The 16,475-nt window shown below is 44.7% G+C and overlaps 2 protein-coding genes across 4 annotated transcripts in view; one reads left to right on the top strand and one right to left on the bottom strand.

Annotated features, from left to right (window-relative positions):
• The window catches only part of AIM2 (absent in melanoma 2), a 131,215-nt gene that overhangs the window by 113,212 nt on the left and 1,528 nt on the right, over positions 1–16,475 (bottom strand). Inside the window, exons 1-2 of one of the 2 annotated variants that reach the window (XM_077941514.1) lie at positions 8,832–8,882; positions 8,348–8,481 (exon numbers count right to left, since the gene is read on the bottom strand). The exons of the other annotated variant lie outside the window; for it this stretch is intronic. The gene's annotated coding sequence lies outside the window, so the exon portion shown is untranslated. Of the gene's footprint in view, positions 1–8,347; positions 8,482–8,831; positions 8,883–16,475 lie in introns of those variants that run through there. 2 annotated transcript variants of the gene reach the window in all.
• Positions 1,081–16,475, top strand: part of CADM3 (cell adhesion molecule 3) — a 31,708-nt gene continuing 16,313 nt past the window's right edge. For both annotated transcript variants that reach the window (XM_015112732.3, XM_015112731.3), the window contains exon 1: positions 1,081–1,313. In XM_015112732.3, coding sequence (XP_014968218.1) covers positions 1,232–1,313 — 82 coding nt within the window. In that variant the 5' untranslated portion in view covers positions 1,081–1,231. The remainder of the gene's footprint in view (positions 1,314–16,475) is intronic.

Raw genomic sequence — 16,475 nt, 5'->3', positions numbered from 1 at the left:
ATCTTGTTACATCTGGCCTCAGGAATGAGAGTTGCTTTGGTCACAGATGCAGGGGTCCTTAGAGGGTTTCTAGATCAGACTCTTCATCCATGAACCTTACTAACTCAAACCTGAGATGGGCAAGATCCTGCAAAAGATCAAGAAAGAAGAAAAAATATTGGAGAAAAGGACTGGGGGTTAAAGGGATAGAATAGGGAGGGTTAAGAAAGAAAACGACTGAGTTGCTTTGTTAGGCTGCCAGATTGGGCAAGAGTCTGGGGTGAAATCATGTTTTCAGAGGGTGAGTTATTTCCTTGAGTGAGATTGAGGGAGACATTGGTTCCCAAGGCTTGGGAGTTTGCTGGAAGATGCCTTTCAAGGGAGATTGCCTGGGGCCACGAATTCTTGCTGGACAGACAACTATGGGCTCTTGGGTAAGAGGAATTAGGGATGTTAGCGTTTAGGAGAATGATGAGAGTTAGCAATTACCCACTGGACAGATGTCCCTGGGTACATTGTTGATAGGGGGACCCCAGGGCTTAAGGCCGGGGGCCACAAATTGTTGCTGGACAGATAACTATGGGCTCTTGGGTAAGAGGAATTAGAGATGTTAGCGTTTAGGAGAAAGCTGAGAGTTAGTAGTTATCCACTGGAGAGATATCCCTGGGTACATGGTTGGTGGGGGACCCCAGGGCTTAAGGGGATCCCCAGTTGCCAAAGGATGGAGGGCGGAGCTGGAGGATCTCAGCCTAGTGGGCACGCCCTTGCCCAGGCCTGCAGTGGCCGTGCTCGCCAGCTGGCCCATGGCCCTGTCCGACTCCCCTCCCTCCACCCCAAGCCTAAGAGGGGTGAGCGCGGGGTCCCACTGCTGAGCCAGCTCCCTCCCTCTGATCCACACCCGAGCCCGGCTGGCAGAGCTCCCGGGGGAGAGGGTGGAAGGCACCACGAAGGCAAGGAGGGGGTGTTGAAGGTGGGGGGAGTGGGGAATGCGGCAGCCTGCCCCCCCCGCGACCAGCCCAACCCCCCGCCAACCCCCCTCTACCTCCAACCAAATGGTTTGCTCCGAGCGCCCTATTTAATCCCCGCGACTGCAGCAGCGCCGGCTCCCTCCCGGTCCCCACCTCGGCCCCGGGCTCCGAAGCGGCTCGGGGGCGCCCTTTAGGTCAACGTCGTAGTCCACCCCCTCCCCATCCCCAGCCCCCGGGGATTCAGGCTCGCCAGCGCCCAGCCAGGGAGCCGGCCGGGAAGCGCGATGGGGGCCCCAGTCGCCTTGCTCCTGCTCCTGCTGTTCGCCTGCTGCTGGGCGCCCAGTGGGGCCAACCTCTCCCAGGACGGTGAGTGAGGGAGGGGGCGGCGCCTGGGGAGGAGGGGAGTGACCCGAGGCGGGGGCTGGGATCGGGAGTCTGGCGGAGGGAGCCTGTTGGCTTTGTTTGGAACCGGGGTTAAAGTCACCAGCCGCTGCTAATACCCTTGTGTCTGTCTCTGAGCATCCGTGTCTCTGTGGGCTGTGGGTGTGCCGGCGTGTGCACCCTTCTGTGTACACCACCGAGCGTGTGTCTGCGTGTGCACCGGGATTTGGCTCTCGGGGCTGATGTCCGTTAGGAGCAGCCCCGGGTCTGGATGTGTTGCTGTCCGTGTGCGCGCGCGTCTGTGTTGGTGTCTGGCTCTGCGTTTCTGTGTCAGTATCTGTGTGTATGTCTGTGTCAGTGTGTGTTGGGGGCGGAGTGAGATTTGTCGCTGTTTCAGTCAGGGCGTGTGTCGGGTGTTTGTGTATGTATGTCTGTAGGGGTTGGGTAGCCAGTGCAATCCCCCAAACTGCTGTATGCAAACATTTCTGCTCCCCCGCCCGTCCCCGCCGCCACCCGCGGCGCAGCTCCGAGTGGGCAGAGAAGGGGGTCTGGGTGAGGCTGCTGAGGGGGGCGTGGGCAAAGAAGGGGGCCCTTATCCTTGGAGCAAAACAACAACACAGGGCGGAGGGGGCCCAGGATGGCAATATCCCTGGCAGTGGTAGAAGCTGGGAAAAGAAATCCAGACAGGAGCAGAGGCGGGGTGGGGGTGGGGGGGAGCGCAAAAGAAAGAATCAAGATATTTGGGGAGGAGGATGCATGAGACACCCAAAGCTTTCCCGGGCTAAGCACTGATTTTCCCAAATTTGGGGTGGGGTAGCATACCTAGCCCCTTTGCCCCAGTCTGGAACTCAAACCTTCTTCGGTTCCTAATGGTAGAGAGATGAAGGAAGGGAGTCGGGGGAGAAAGGAGGCGGGGCCAGGGGTGAGGGGACTTGGGGAAGAGCCCCTCCCGCCCTGGGCCGGGCTATGTAGGTCAGCGCTGTGGGGGCACCTCAGCTTTCTTAAAGGCTACTAACGGTTAGTGGGATGGCAGAGGGGCAGCGTGTAGGGAAACCCGGAAGGGGGCCACCGCTCCCAGCCTCAGGTCCCTGAGGAGGGAGGGCCGGCTGTGAAGAGACTAAAGGAATGCATCCTCCTCTCCCCGCGCCCTGTTGGAAGAGGAGGAGGGCTGGGATGGAGGAAGGGGGAGAGGGAACAGGACCTCTGTGGAGCAAAGGGAAGTGGGGAGAGTGAAGGGGGAGGGTGGTGGCTATGCCCGGCCAGATGCCAACGAAAAACAGAAAGAACCGCAGGGGAGGAGAAAGGGGAGGTGGCTCCTGGGCGATGGACCCAGTGGCCAGCAGGGATGGGCACAGGGCTGGGCGGGGGTGGAGAGGGGAGGGGTTGAAACTGGGGAGGATGATGTAGAGAATTTCATCTGAGGAAAACAGGCGAAGAGCCAGGGTACTGGAGGAATAATCGCTCTACCTCGCCTGACCTCCCTCAGACCTGTCTCCATCGTGATAAAGGAGCTTCCCTGGTATGGGGACCCTGGGGATCCCCTCCCTATAGTTGGCTGGCTGACTCCTTCCGCCCTCTACCCATCAAACTCCCCAAAGGGAGTTCCCGCCCTAGTCACCACAGAGACAGCAGCCTCTCCTTTCCCCTAAGTGGAATCCCCTTCCCCAGAGGACTGCACTGAGGACCCCACTCACTGAGGAGCTGAAGGGAGTCTTTGGGGAGAGCAGGCTAAGTGCAAGACAGAGAGGCTGCTGGGTGTTTGTGCCTCACTAATGACCCTCCTACTAGGCCTCGACTTTCAGCTGCAGCCCCTGGCCTTTCTAACCTGCTGAGTTTTATAACGAGAGGCAAATATGATCCAAACTGCAGCCGTTCAGCAATGGGAACTGATGGTGCTAGGCTGGGCCCCAAAAAGAGAGGAAGACGTCATCCAGAAAGCTGTGAGCTCTTCTACTCTAAGATGTAAAAAAACTATAGACTAGAGTAAATCAGTATACTAGCCAAGTCTTTCTTCACTGACTACACTCTTCTTTCTTGGTCCTCAAATTGGGGGCTCAGCCCCTATTCAGGCTTAAAGTTGAGAGGAAGAGAAATGTTATATCCTCATATTTAGAAATATGTTTCAGAGCAGCGGCCTGAGAGAAACAGTGGAAAGCAGTCACTTCTAAATGGGGAATTTCCAGAGGAGAGGTGGGGAAGTGGGAGATGAACAGGAGGGGTCTGTTTCCAAAGAAGAGTCAAACCAAGCATCATTTTCCTTGGAGAGCATTATCTTCACAGATAATGGACATCTGTCTGGTGTGCAGTATCTCAGGACACACTGATGCATGAGACATAGCCACTGTATCTTCTATCTTAAGTTAATTCTATCTTTTAGTTTCTGGATCTAAGAAGGCCAGTGCTGATGGTGGGAGGTAAATGCGTAGATTTAATGCTCACGGATAGTGATCCTGAAGACTATTTTGCACAGGATCATGGACATGTGTCTAGTACCCCTGAGTTGGCCTGGGGCCCCTGGGAAGAAAACTAGGCAATATGTACTTAACTGGTAATGTTTGACCAAAACTATGAGAGATGTGGTGTGAAGGTTTAAGGACAAGATACTCTTATGCTGATGCTTGAATTGTCAAGGCTGTTGTGGTAGCATATCTTTTCCCATTTAGAATAAGGAAACAAACTTAATGTGCTGCTGGGGCATATCGTCCCCTGGGGCACAGCATAAGTTTCTTAAGCTTCATAAGGCTGAACAGGGATTGAGAGGGCAAGCAACTGATATCTAAGACTGGCCATGAGAGTTGTGCCAACAGCTCAGGAACAGGTAAGACATTTAGAATGTCCCATCTGCCCTTCCTTCTCACATTTCTCCACTAGTTTTCACTGTGGTTGACAATTCTAGCTTTGGAGGACTCAAGTCTATGAACTTAATGTGTCCTCTCTCTGGTGAATAGCTCAGTATTCAACACTGTGACCAGCTTTCTTGGGCTCTTCCTTCTCAAGTTATTTCCAGCACTCTGTGAATTGACCTAGGGTAAAGACAGATAGACGGATAGCCTCTCTTTGTTTCAGATAAGTTTATAGCAATTTAACCTTGTACTGCGCTGCCCCACACATGAACATCTATTTCTTCTCAATGACCTCTGTCCACTATCATTCATTCTACAGCCCCCTGGCCAGATGCCCAGTGAGGACATCATGCCCAATGTGCCAGAGAAGTCCAGCAGGCATTCGCTCTAGTGCTGTACACAGATCTGTTTGGCAGATCGACTCCATCCAGTCTCTGTTCCTAGTTGCAGCTGTAACTGTTCTGTTTCTGTTCCTGTTCTCCTCCTAGTTGCAGCTGTAACTCTTGAGAAGGATATGCTCTCCTTTTAGACATGTGCATCTTCTGGCACGGAAAAGTTAAGACCATCACAGAGACACTCATATAGCAGAGTTTAGTTAACTCCATGAAGAATCAGTGTGTTTCATGTAGGTCCTAACCTATGTAATGTCAACTGCCTACCCAGCAGTTATGCCACTCTATTCTAAGCTTCTCCATAGATCTGGATAGCACTGCTGGTTTTAATAGTTTCCTCTAGGGCAGGAGTTTTCCCATTTTGTTTTTAAAACAAAGATGTGAGACATTTTTAACAAATGAGAAAAACATATCAAAGGAGAACTGCTGTTGTTGAAATAGTGAAGTAAGACCTATATCCCTTTTCCCTGTCTTACTGGCTTTTACACATTCCTATAATCCTTAAGGAACTACCTGGGGTTCTGCCACACAGTTCAAAATCCTCTGTCCTAGACTGACAGAATGAGCCAGCTTACTACCCTTAGGCTCTTTCTCCTTCCTCTTCCAACTGAAGAAGAAAGGAGGTCCAAATCTAATTGCAAGAGTGCCTTGTTGGAGATATTCACTACTCACTTGGAGAGAGTGACTCATAGTTCTGCAGCCATAAATTTCCACAGGCAGCATCTCTTTGGCGTTCTGGTTACTTTGAAATAATTGAGAGGTTGTGCCATTGCTCTGTAAATTCTTAGATTTGATTTTGGTACTTCTTGATGTTGCTAATTTCTTGCAGTCCAAATAATATGTAAAATGGGATTAAAAGTTTATTTTCCTTAAATCACATGGTAGGAAAAAAATCTTCACAAATATCACCAGAGAAAGAAAACCCCTGGGGCTGTGACTAGTCTTATTCTTTGTTACGTCCTACTCCAGTGGAACTGCATACTGGTTCAACAATCCCTTTTTTGTCATCTAATTCTCTGTAATAGAGTTTTACCTAAGGATGGTGATCTAGGTTCCAGATTCTTGTTGAAAGCAAGCTGTGGACTGGACCAGTTCCTTACTGACTACTGAGTGAAAAATTCAAAGTTATTATAAAGTTTTGGTAATTATATCTTCTATTTTTCATGTTAGAATGTAATGTTTCATGTTTAACATTGACCATAGGCCCATGTACTAGAATATTTTGTTTCCTGTATGAGGTCATGTTTTAGAGGTCCACCCTTGATCTCTGAGAATAGCAATCCCCATGGAAATGCTTACAAAAGACAGAGGGAAACAAACCATCAGAAAAGGACCCTGGAGAAGCAAGCCATCAGAAAAAGATTCTGTTTCTAAGAACTTGCTCAGATTAAGTATAAACACACCATGTCATCATAAAATGAAGAAGAACAAGTTTCCAGGGCTAGAGACCTGTTTCTGCCTCTAGGATCAGCAGCAGTGATCATTTTTCACAAGGTCAGAACCAGCTGGTGCCCGGGGCTCCAATAACTACCCAAGTAGAAACCCAGTCCAATTCTGTTATATATGACAAGGAGATCCATCCCTTCTAGTACAGAGAAGTCAAGCCTTCAGGAGGCTTGAACACATGAATCTGTTGGGATTTTTACACAACAGAAGCTAAGATGCTAAGAAGTAAAGGTACATACTCTTCACTGAAGAAGCAAATACTAAAGAATCATTTCTCTCTTTACCAATATTTTCCTAACCCTTAAGACAGTCATGAAATTCCTCAACTAACAGAGAAACTTCTAAATCCTGAGAACAAGAGGCGTGATTCCATACCTGTCTTCTAGTGTGGTTGTCTGAACTACTTATAGCAATTTTGGATACATTGGGACATTCTGAGTCTGACACATCTCATACCCTACCTGACGAAAATATGTATTTTGACTTTCTTGTGCCCTACTGTCTCTGAGGGAGCACAGGCTCTCAGTTCCGTCTTTAGACGATAGGCCTAATTTTACTCATGGTAAGCTAAAGCATATTAAAAGCCCCTCCGTCACCACTAATATCTAGGTATCTAATGTAATCACAGAGGCTCATGTTGACAAACTGAGTCTGGTGGTGGTCCTCATTTTTCAGCACAGTCTCTTGGCTGTGTATCACCCTGGCAGGTTCAAATAAAGCACTTCAGAGAGAGCAAGTGATGAGCATAGAGTGATCCTAATAGAAGCATGATGTCTGTTCTTTTAGTTCCTGTGCTTGAGAGCTGGCTGCCTTACCCCATGATCCCAGTTCCCTGTTCTTTATGGAGCAAGCTATTATACCTGTGCTTTGAGCTCTCCATGGTGCTAGCCCCTGACAGTGACACTCCAGGCTTTTCTTGTTGCTCTCCATGGTCCTGTTTTACCTCCAAGTTTCATAATCTCCTTATTCTCCACAGTGCAGTCCCCAGAACAGGGCTAGAATCTCCCTCCCTGCCACCACAAACACACACATGTTCTTGGTTATGGTCCCTGACCTGTTCCACCATAAACACATAACAAAACTCTGAGATATAGATCTAGGAAGTCCTTACAGCCATCTAATCAACTGCAGGAAGGGAACAGAAGGGCAAGCAATTCTTAGGTTAAAAAAGCAGTGCTAGAAGGTTTTTGTAAGATGCTCAGGAAATTGTGGCCTACAGTGACCTCAAATGGCCTCAAAAGAATTGAATGTTTTGTCATATCTGGATTCATAGATTAAAAATACAACTATATATAGTTCTGTTTTAGATTGAGATAGTATTGCTCTTATATGATAACCATATACAGTTGTACTTTGGTATCCATGAAGGATTGGTTCCAGGACCTCCCACAGATACTAAAATCTGCAGATGCACAAGTCCTGGATATCAAATGGAGTGGTATTTGCATATAACCTATGCACATTATCCTGTATACTTTGTTATCTCTAGATTACTTATAATACCATACACAATCTAAATGCTATGTACATAGTTGTTTTACTGTATTGTTTAGGCAATAATGCCAGGAGAAAATGTCTATACAAGTTTAGCACTGGCACAGTTTTTAAAAATATTTTCAATCTGCAGTTGATTGAATCTATGGAGGTGGAACCCATAGATATGCAGGATTGACTGTATACACTATAAGTGTGGAATGTAAAATGAATCCTACTCAGTTTATAAACATGTACCTCTTAACAGCACTCTGAGCATGACAACCAACTCTAACTTTCCCGTGATGGTGCTTTTTTACCCTTTTCCTTCAACCTTAGCAAAGACAATACATAACAATGGGTTATCAAAATAGATAATGGAGGAATCCGGTAAATGAGAGGCATAGAAAACAAGTGTCAAGTATACATCCATACCACCCTGAATGCACTGGATCTTGTCTGATCTCGGAAGCTAAGCAGGGTTAGGCCTAGTTAGTACATGTACAGGAGAAAACAAATATCAAAATCTTGACTTAACTTCCCCACCTTCATTACCACCTTGTGCAAAACTAAATGCCTTTAAATATAACCATCTTCTCCGAGAGCACAGGTCCTTGGCCGTATCTCAGTAGATGCATCTTTAAACTGTACTCTGCTGTGCTTTGAGGGTATCTTCCAATAAGCTGATGATGTCAAACGGGGTAGGGAGCTGACAGCGCTCAGCTCCTGTCAGTCTTATATTAGCCAGCCTGTTCTTCACATCACATCAGAACTACACAACCTTCTCGTCCCCTAAATGCTGATTTTCCCATGTCAATTTATGGATAAAAGTTAATATAATAGTTAATACTTATGAGTGACCTACAGCAGAGTCCAGTAGAAGAGGCAGGCTTCCAGGATGAATTTCCAGGACTCCTCTTTCATTTCTTCATTTGAAACAAGGAGAAACTTCATTCCTCAAGGACAGGTAATGAGAGTGATTTATCTCTATGAGCGAGCCTTCAGCAAGACAGAATTAGGGTTATAGTAACAGCTGGAGTGTCTCCCATCTACTCATCTTCCTAAACCCCCATTCTCATGAAGAGCAGGCAGGTTTCAAAAAAGACTCAAATACAGAAATCTCAACATATTTTTCAGCACATATATCATTCTTTAATGTGAACTCTTACCCCTGGGATTCTTTAACCTTCTCTTCTCTCTCTATCTTTCTCTTGGAAGTCTCCAAGAGAACAATAAGAAAGCTAAATAACTTAAAGAACAAACTAAAATGTTGTCTTCTCTAAGGATTTATTTTCCCTTTCCCCAGCTACACCTACACTAATTGTGTATTGATTGCTAATTATAAGCACCTTTAGCTCATTTACTTCTAGTTCAGGGTCAAGAAGGTCAGGTGCATCACCTTGCCCTAGGAAAAAAAAAAGAAAAAGAAATGAAGGCTGATGTCTCAGGCACTCATCTGTAGGCTAGCCATTATTCATTTCTCCCCTTTCTTCAGATACTCCCAAATATTGGCAAGGTAGGATGAAGAACTAGTACTTCTGATACAAGATTTTATTGGAAATATGCATATTTTTGTTTCATATGTTTACTTTTACCCTTCTATGACCTGGCTCTTTGCTTCCAATTCTGATTTCAGTAAGTACATCAATGACAGGTAATTTGGAACTTAGCATAGCGGTCAGTCAGTCTTTGAAGAGCCTGGAGCTGAGTTCTTGAGTTATTATAAAATGAGAAGCCAGTTTTACCATCTGCTCCTAATCTTTTTTTTTTTTTTTTTTTTTTTTTTGCCCAGCAAATGCAAAAATTACAGTAGAACAATTGCACTCACTAGTTCTTACTGTAGTTCTTAAGGATGAGATCTTTCCAAATACATATATGTTTCTTCCCATAATTTCTATCTGCTAATCTCACAAAAATATAAAAATTACCACCACTAAGCCCCTGAGCCTCCCATATTTTCATTTATCCTCAGTTGCCACTTAATGCCAACTCTTTTCTGGTTTCCAAGTCCTGGAGTCCAATGTCAGTGACAGATGGACCAAGCCTCAGCCCTGGAGAGGAGAGGATTCTGGCCCTCTCCTGGGGAGTTTGAGCAGGAGAGTGAGCCTGAATTCTGCTTTGGGGAGAATCTCTTGAGTTTAAGCCATATGGTTTTCTGGAAGTAAGGGGTTCTGATTAATATGGGCATGTGAAAAGGACTCTGTATCTGGGTCATAATAAAATCTGTGTGTTCATATCAGAAAAAAAAAAACACCCAGAAATATGATTAGTGAGAATCAGAGTGTTTTATGTGTGTGTGTTGAGGGGCACATGTCAAAATATGCACCCATCTTAGGGAACAAAAATATTTTTGCCCACATCAAATAAGAGACACTCAATGGAGATTTAAGAAGAGAGATAAGAGTTCTTTTTGTCAGAACAGTATTATTTTCCATTTCGGGGACTGTGAGATCTGTGGACTTGGGAGAATGTATCTGTTTCACGGAAGAGTTAAATTCTCAGGAAGGCTAATGCAAACAATGTACAGCAATTTTAAAAATACAGACTTTTATTTTTTAAGTGAGGAGAGTGTAGGGAGACTAAATAGCAGTTAGGATTGGGGGAATCAGTGAAACTAGAGTACTGTGGGTGTGTAGAGCAGAACACATTTTTCTTCATGTAATGCTCCTAACCATTGCCCTGAACCTGTCATCCACACCTTGACTCCGATCATCCAGTGAAGGGTAACAGTAAAAACAAGTCAGGAAAATAAGAACCAGCAGAGATGAGTGCTTTCTTGCTTGACTTCTAACAAATTAAACTTTTCCACAGCATTGTTATCCCACCACACCAAGCCATCAGCCTGAAATATCTAAAGTGCAATGTAAGGAGCATAGGAGAACAAGACAGAGCCCACTGAGAAAGGGAATTCATCCATGCGCTCAGACAGGTATTGGGGCACTGGGATAGGTACTGCAGAGTATAAGCAAGCTGTTGGAACCTGGGCTGAGATTTTTCATCTCCAGAGAATCTATTCTTTATTTCTCCTGATTTTCTGGGCTTTCTGGCCCATTCCCAGTCTCTATTTTCCCATACCCTTCCAATGAGCTAAATTGAATTCTCCCATTGGAATCTGTTATGTTTCCTTTCTCAAGTACTTTCCTAAGATGAGGAACTTTTTCCCCCCAGTTCTATTACATGTGTGTGAAAGCAGCAAGATAAATTGAGGGAAAGGGTATAAAATCCCTCTACTTAGTTTAAGAGGACAACTAAGAGTTCAAAGTCTGGCCTCCTGACTGTATTGCATTAGAATGCAGATTTCAAGTCATACCTGTCCGTGTGTCTAAAGTGTTTGATCATAGTGAGAAGCGAATGAGGAGATGGGATAAACAGACACTCCTAAAATGGCTCGGGGTTGTTATCATCCTGTCTTCAGGGGCCTACTCCAAAACAGCTGAAGAGAGTCAGTACCTGCACAGAATCTGTGCTCTAGAGGTCCTCACTGAGCCCTCCCCTGTGCTGTTTCACCTCACCCTCCCATGCTCTTCGGGCAGACCACCAGATGCTTGTCTAGAGCACATAGCCCAGTCCCAGAAGGAAGCAGCTAAGGCAAGGAAGAGACTCTTTTGGGATCGAATCCCCTTCCTTTTTCTCTCAACTGCAGTTCTTGCTACAACTCAGTATTGGCTACAGAGGGGCTTGTTTTGGTTGGGGGCCAGCCCAGGGCTCCCTCCTGGTGCTAATGCACCAAGAACACTGACTCAATAGCAAATCAAAGCAACAGCTGTCCCCACCTCCTTCCCTGCCACCCACTTCCCAGTCTCTGCTCCTCGGAATCTTAACTAAGTCTCTGAGGGCCCCCCTCAGCCTACCACAAGCCCACTTCTGCCTCCAGATTTTTTCTCTCTCCAGCTCAAGAATAGGACATGTTCCTCTGCTTTTTTTTTTTTCTCTTCTGTTCTGGCCCCTGTCTCCTGCTTCACAATCAGGTTAGCATTCCCTCAGCTCTTCACCGTGCAGATGCCAGCAAGCGCGCGCACACACACACATGCACACACACAGGCGGCGTGTCCTCACAGTCACCCTTTTGAGCTCCAGAGGGCATGGCAGTGACTTCTGCCTGATGGCCTCTTCTGTGTGAACTGGAACCTGCCAGTAAAGCCCTGAAGTGTAAGAAGATGCCATCTGCCCCATCTTCAGGGACTCCCTCTTCATCATAACCCAACTTCCCCAACCTACTGGGCATTTAGTAGACTTACTTCTCTTAAGGTCCATGGTCCTGGAGTTCCTCAGTATCATGTACAGGAGATGGGGCATAGGAAGGGTAGGTGTCAGTGGAAATATAATCACACTTAATGTCAAATTAATCACTGAATTAGCCAGTCCACAAGGACTGCTATGAACTGTCAATGAGTACAGGTCTCACTCACTGCCTGTGTGACCATGCTCAAGTTCCTAAACCTCTCTGAGCCTTGGTTCCTCATCTTTAAAATAAGAGGATTGGACCAGTTAATACTTAATATCTTGTCAACTATAAAAATCTACACTTTTAAGAATCATAGCGGGGAGAATATTTTGGGCATAATTAAGTGCAACAGAAAGAGAAAAAGGCATTACTGAATTTGGGCAATAGAGAGTCAGAAAGGGCATTAGTTCCATCCTTCCGTAAAATCAAAAGGATCTTAGAAATAACCACCTCTGACCCTTAGGATTCAGTAGGCAATGGCCAGATATGCAAGTTGGCTTAAAGGTTTTAGGAAATATGTAAAATACATGTATTCATAATACCTTAAAGTTTGGATAGGGAAAAACATTTGACTTTTCTCTTAAACTTTGGATATTAAAAAATGTTAATAATAATTGTTTTTCAGTGAGAATCAAGGGTTAACTCTAAGATAAGCTTTTCATTTTAACCCCATCTTAACACCCACCACAGGCAAGCTAGCTAACTATCTCAAAAGATTCCCTCCTTATTCAGCCTGGAAAAGCCTAGCCACACACCATTCCCAAAGCAGAAAACAAAAGCCTTTCATTTTCAACCCGCTTAGGATGGAACCAAAAGATGTCTGCCAAGGTGTAATAATAAACATGTTTGAGTCCAGATTGGGTACAGGTTCCTTCTAAATCTAAATCTCTTAGATAATCTAATAGTGTAGGACTCCTCAGTCCATAAATCCTGGCTCTCTGGCCCAGGCTTTACCAAGCTAAGTAGCTAATCCACATGTTAGGACTTCTTACAGTGAGGATTCTGTTCTCCATTCCTATTGACCATCTATATTCACTCATATCCTGTATGCCTCCTAGGAGAGTAAAGCAAAGCTGGGACGGAGTAGTTTATCAAGAGGCTGCTTGATAAACAAGACTCTAGGAGGAAAAACCAGACAGCAACAGAAATAATAGAGGGAGGAAACAAGGAGGAGCAAAGTCTCAGTAGCCCAGCCAGAAAGAGGGTGGATGGGGCAGTGAGGTGGAGAGAAGGCCTAGATCAGGGAGGGAGGCAGCTGAAGCGTGACTGAGCTCTGAAGTTCCAAAGTGGATGTGAGCTGGAGCGCATCGGAGCTAAAGAAAGGAGATCCTTTAGGAGATCCTGCTGCCTGTGAGGGGACAAGAGGCCTTTCCCGGAGGAGCAACGAAAAAGGAAAAAATAGTATCTGAAAAGAAAGAGGGTACCAGATGACAGAATAACTCCCACCCCGTATGGCCAGCTTCTATTTGACTGCACTGTTATATCGTAGCCATTAGGGAATTAGGAATTTAACGGGGGACAGACAGAGTTAGAAAGGAACGGAGGGCAGGATGTAAGAGAATATTTTGACATTCAGGCAATCAAAGTCTTAGATTAGGAAATTACATAGTGACTTCAGTAAACGTGGCATCGCTGCTGGCTGCCCAAGAACCACCGAAGGAAGTTAACTGTACAGAGTTCCTTCTGACCAGCGTTTTGCGCTCTAAAGTCAAAGCAACTCCCCCAAATTTTGAAGTTTTCATCTAAACCAGAATTCAGATGGAACTGGTCTGATTTCTTCCAAATCCACAATCAAACATTCACTGTCAAAGAAAACTGTCACTCTGAGCATAAAGAAAAGCTCCAGGGGCTGAGTTCTAATTCTGATTTTGCTATGGCCAGTCTCTTGTGTGTGTGATCCAACTGTACATAGAATTCACAAGAAGCTGGGGTTAGGGAAAAATGAGAATGACATAATCTGGACAAGGAGCCCAGCAATGGATGTAGATAAACCATTCTAAAAGTGGGTCCCTTCAGTATTCTGGGCCGCAGCCCCCAATATGTTTTTCCCTTGGAGATAACACTCCTCCACCCACCTGTCATGGTAGTCGTGAGGAATAACAAGTAGGCTGGGATGAACAGTATTTTTAACTCTGGAGTTAGAGAAATGCTGAGTCATCATCATCATCATCACCATCATCATCAACTCCTACTCAGGGAGCTGTTTTTTTCTACAGTCAGGGAAGTGGGACTCTGGACCCAAGCACTGGCAAGGCCAGCAGCAGTTATGCAGGAGAGCTCTGTCCTCTTGTTCTACCATCTGACATGTGCACCTGTGACCCTGTTTATGGCTGTAAGGGCAATATGTTGTAGGTCCCCAAAACAGACACGGCAGGGACAATATATAAACCAAGCAATCAGGGCTTACACTGGCAGACTTTCATAGACTTTCCACTAAAGTTACTTAAATTCAAGACAATACATTTTTATTTATTTGAGTTACTCATTTATTTATTCAATAAATATTTATTGAGCACTTACTATGTGTAAGATTCTGTGCTATGAGTGAAAAACTGAATAACAGGTGCCAATGCTGCTTTAAAGAAGCACATTAGTAATTCTTCAATTCCCACCTCTGCCACTCTTAACATGAACAATCAACAAGAAGAAAATCAGTGGGTGAAAGGGCTACTTTGTCCTTTAAAATGCTGGAAATCCTAAAGATACTAGAACCCATGAGCAAATAAATCAAGAATTAAGAAACCTCCAAAGCAATTCAGAACAAATAAGAAGATAATTTTTTTAGTTTTCAGCCTAGGTGCTAGAGTGCTATGAAAACACAAGGAGGCTTTTTCTTTTTTTTAACTAGACATGCCATTTGCGTGGTTATCTAAAGAGTCCCACATGGTAAGGCACTTAGGAGTCCATGAAATAGTCCCAGAGGTATAGGTGCAGGTATACTAAGGCATCCAAGTAAAAATGTAATTCAACAGGTACAAACCACAGGACTATCAACACCACAGGTACCCATTTCCAATTTGCTATACTGTCATTTTCATCATACTGCAGGTGAATGTTGTAAATATTATTTAGGTGAATCACCCCTGGCCAGCAATGCAACGAGGAATCTTTCCCACTTTACGCTCTACCCTACCACCACACACACAAAATACATGCTTCTGCAGAGGGGGACAGTGTAGTAAAGATGTGCAGAAAGCCTGGGCTTTGTGGTCAGAGTGGTCTAAGTTTAAAGTTCATCCTATCCCAGTATCTAATAATAGATATATCATAAGGACAAGTTTCTTAATTTGGCTTTAACATGTGTGTAATCGTGTTTATCTATTAAAAGATTATTCTGGAATAATGAATATACAGCAACTAATTTGGATCCTGACATATAGAAACTGTTGACAAATACCAATTTCTTCTGTCTTACAGTTTTCTGGGTAGTCTACCATCTCCCTTGGCCTATTCATATCCTGTTTGGTTTGCTATTTCCTCTTTACTGGAAATTTTGAACTTAACTCTCACAACAGAAGATGCTTAGTATTTGATTCATTTAATAAAGAAATATTTATTAAGCAACTTCTATATGCAATATGCTATATTAGAGCCAATACTGGATACAAAATGCATCAGACCCTACCTATGGAATCTTTATAATTTAGGAGGAAAGTCAAACTTGCAGTACAAAGTAGAAAGAAATGCATAACTTAAGGAAAAGCAGATAAAGTGTGTAACTCAGAGAAATGGGGAATTATTTAAATCTGGGACAACCAGGGAAGACTTCTGGAAGGAAATGCCCCAAAACGTAGGCTTTATGCATGGGTAAGGTTTAGACGTGTGAAGATGGGCAAAGGGCATGATCAGCAAAGTTATTGCAGGCAAAGGAATGGATGCAGGAAAACAAAGCGTTCATAGAGAGAGTTCCAAACGGCTTCACAGGCCTGGAATGCACCTGGAGTGAGTGGAGTAGAGAAAAGACAAAACTGAAAGGAAGTTCAGCATCAGACTGTACAGAACCTTGAAGGCTAGGCTGACAACTTTGGGTATTATCTGCAGAGACTGGAGAGTCAGTGATGGTTTCTAAGCAGGGAAAGAATGTGACCGATATGACTGATCTGCCTGGGCCTTCTCTCACTAATGGTTGTATGGTCTCAGTGACAGAAGCGCCTTCTGAGCTCCTATTTCCACTTCAAATTCCATACCACCCATTCAGAGTACTCCTAAGTTTTCCTTTCCAGTCTGAATTCATTGAGAGAATTCATGCTGATGTCATAAATGACTGACACAATCTGAATCCAAAGAAGGTACAAGTCTTTCACAACCCAGGTTATAATTCCTGCTACTTATCCATGTTTCTGTTGATAGCATTATAATCACTCATCCACTCCCTGGGGAGTGGCCATTCGTAATTTATTATACAGGCTTACAATTTTATAAAAACGACAGAGTAACTTTCAAGCGTATTAAGAGTCAGTTCTCAAGAGAAGACATGAGATTATAAGTGCGTTTCAAAATTAGAGGGAGAAATGTCACCCCCGGGGGAAGAAAAAAAAACCAGCCACCTCTTACAGTTTCTTAAGACACCACATATCAGAGTGAGTTCTCTGTAAACCCATAGAGGCAATACATCATGCATATCCCAAATATGCCATTTATTGGAGATTATTTGGTTATCAGTCCTCTCATCTGAACAATTCAGTTTGGTTTGAATGATCTACATCACTATTTCACTTATTCAGCCTATGCAGAAAAAAGATGCCTATGAAATGCAGGAGGAGGGGAG

Source organism: Macaca mulatta, chromosome 1 (genome assembly GCF_049350105.2).
Source record: "Macaca mulatta isolate MMU2019108-1 chromosome 1, T2T-MMU8v2.0, whole genome shotgun sequence".
NCBI classification, from domain to species: Eukaryota; Metazoa; Chordata; class Mammalia; order Primates; family Cercopithecidae; genus Macaca; species Macaca mulatta.
This window is presented reverse-complemented; position numbering and strand designations above follow the sequence as displayed.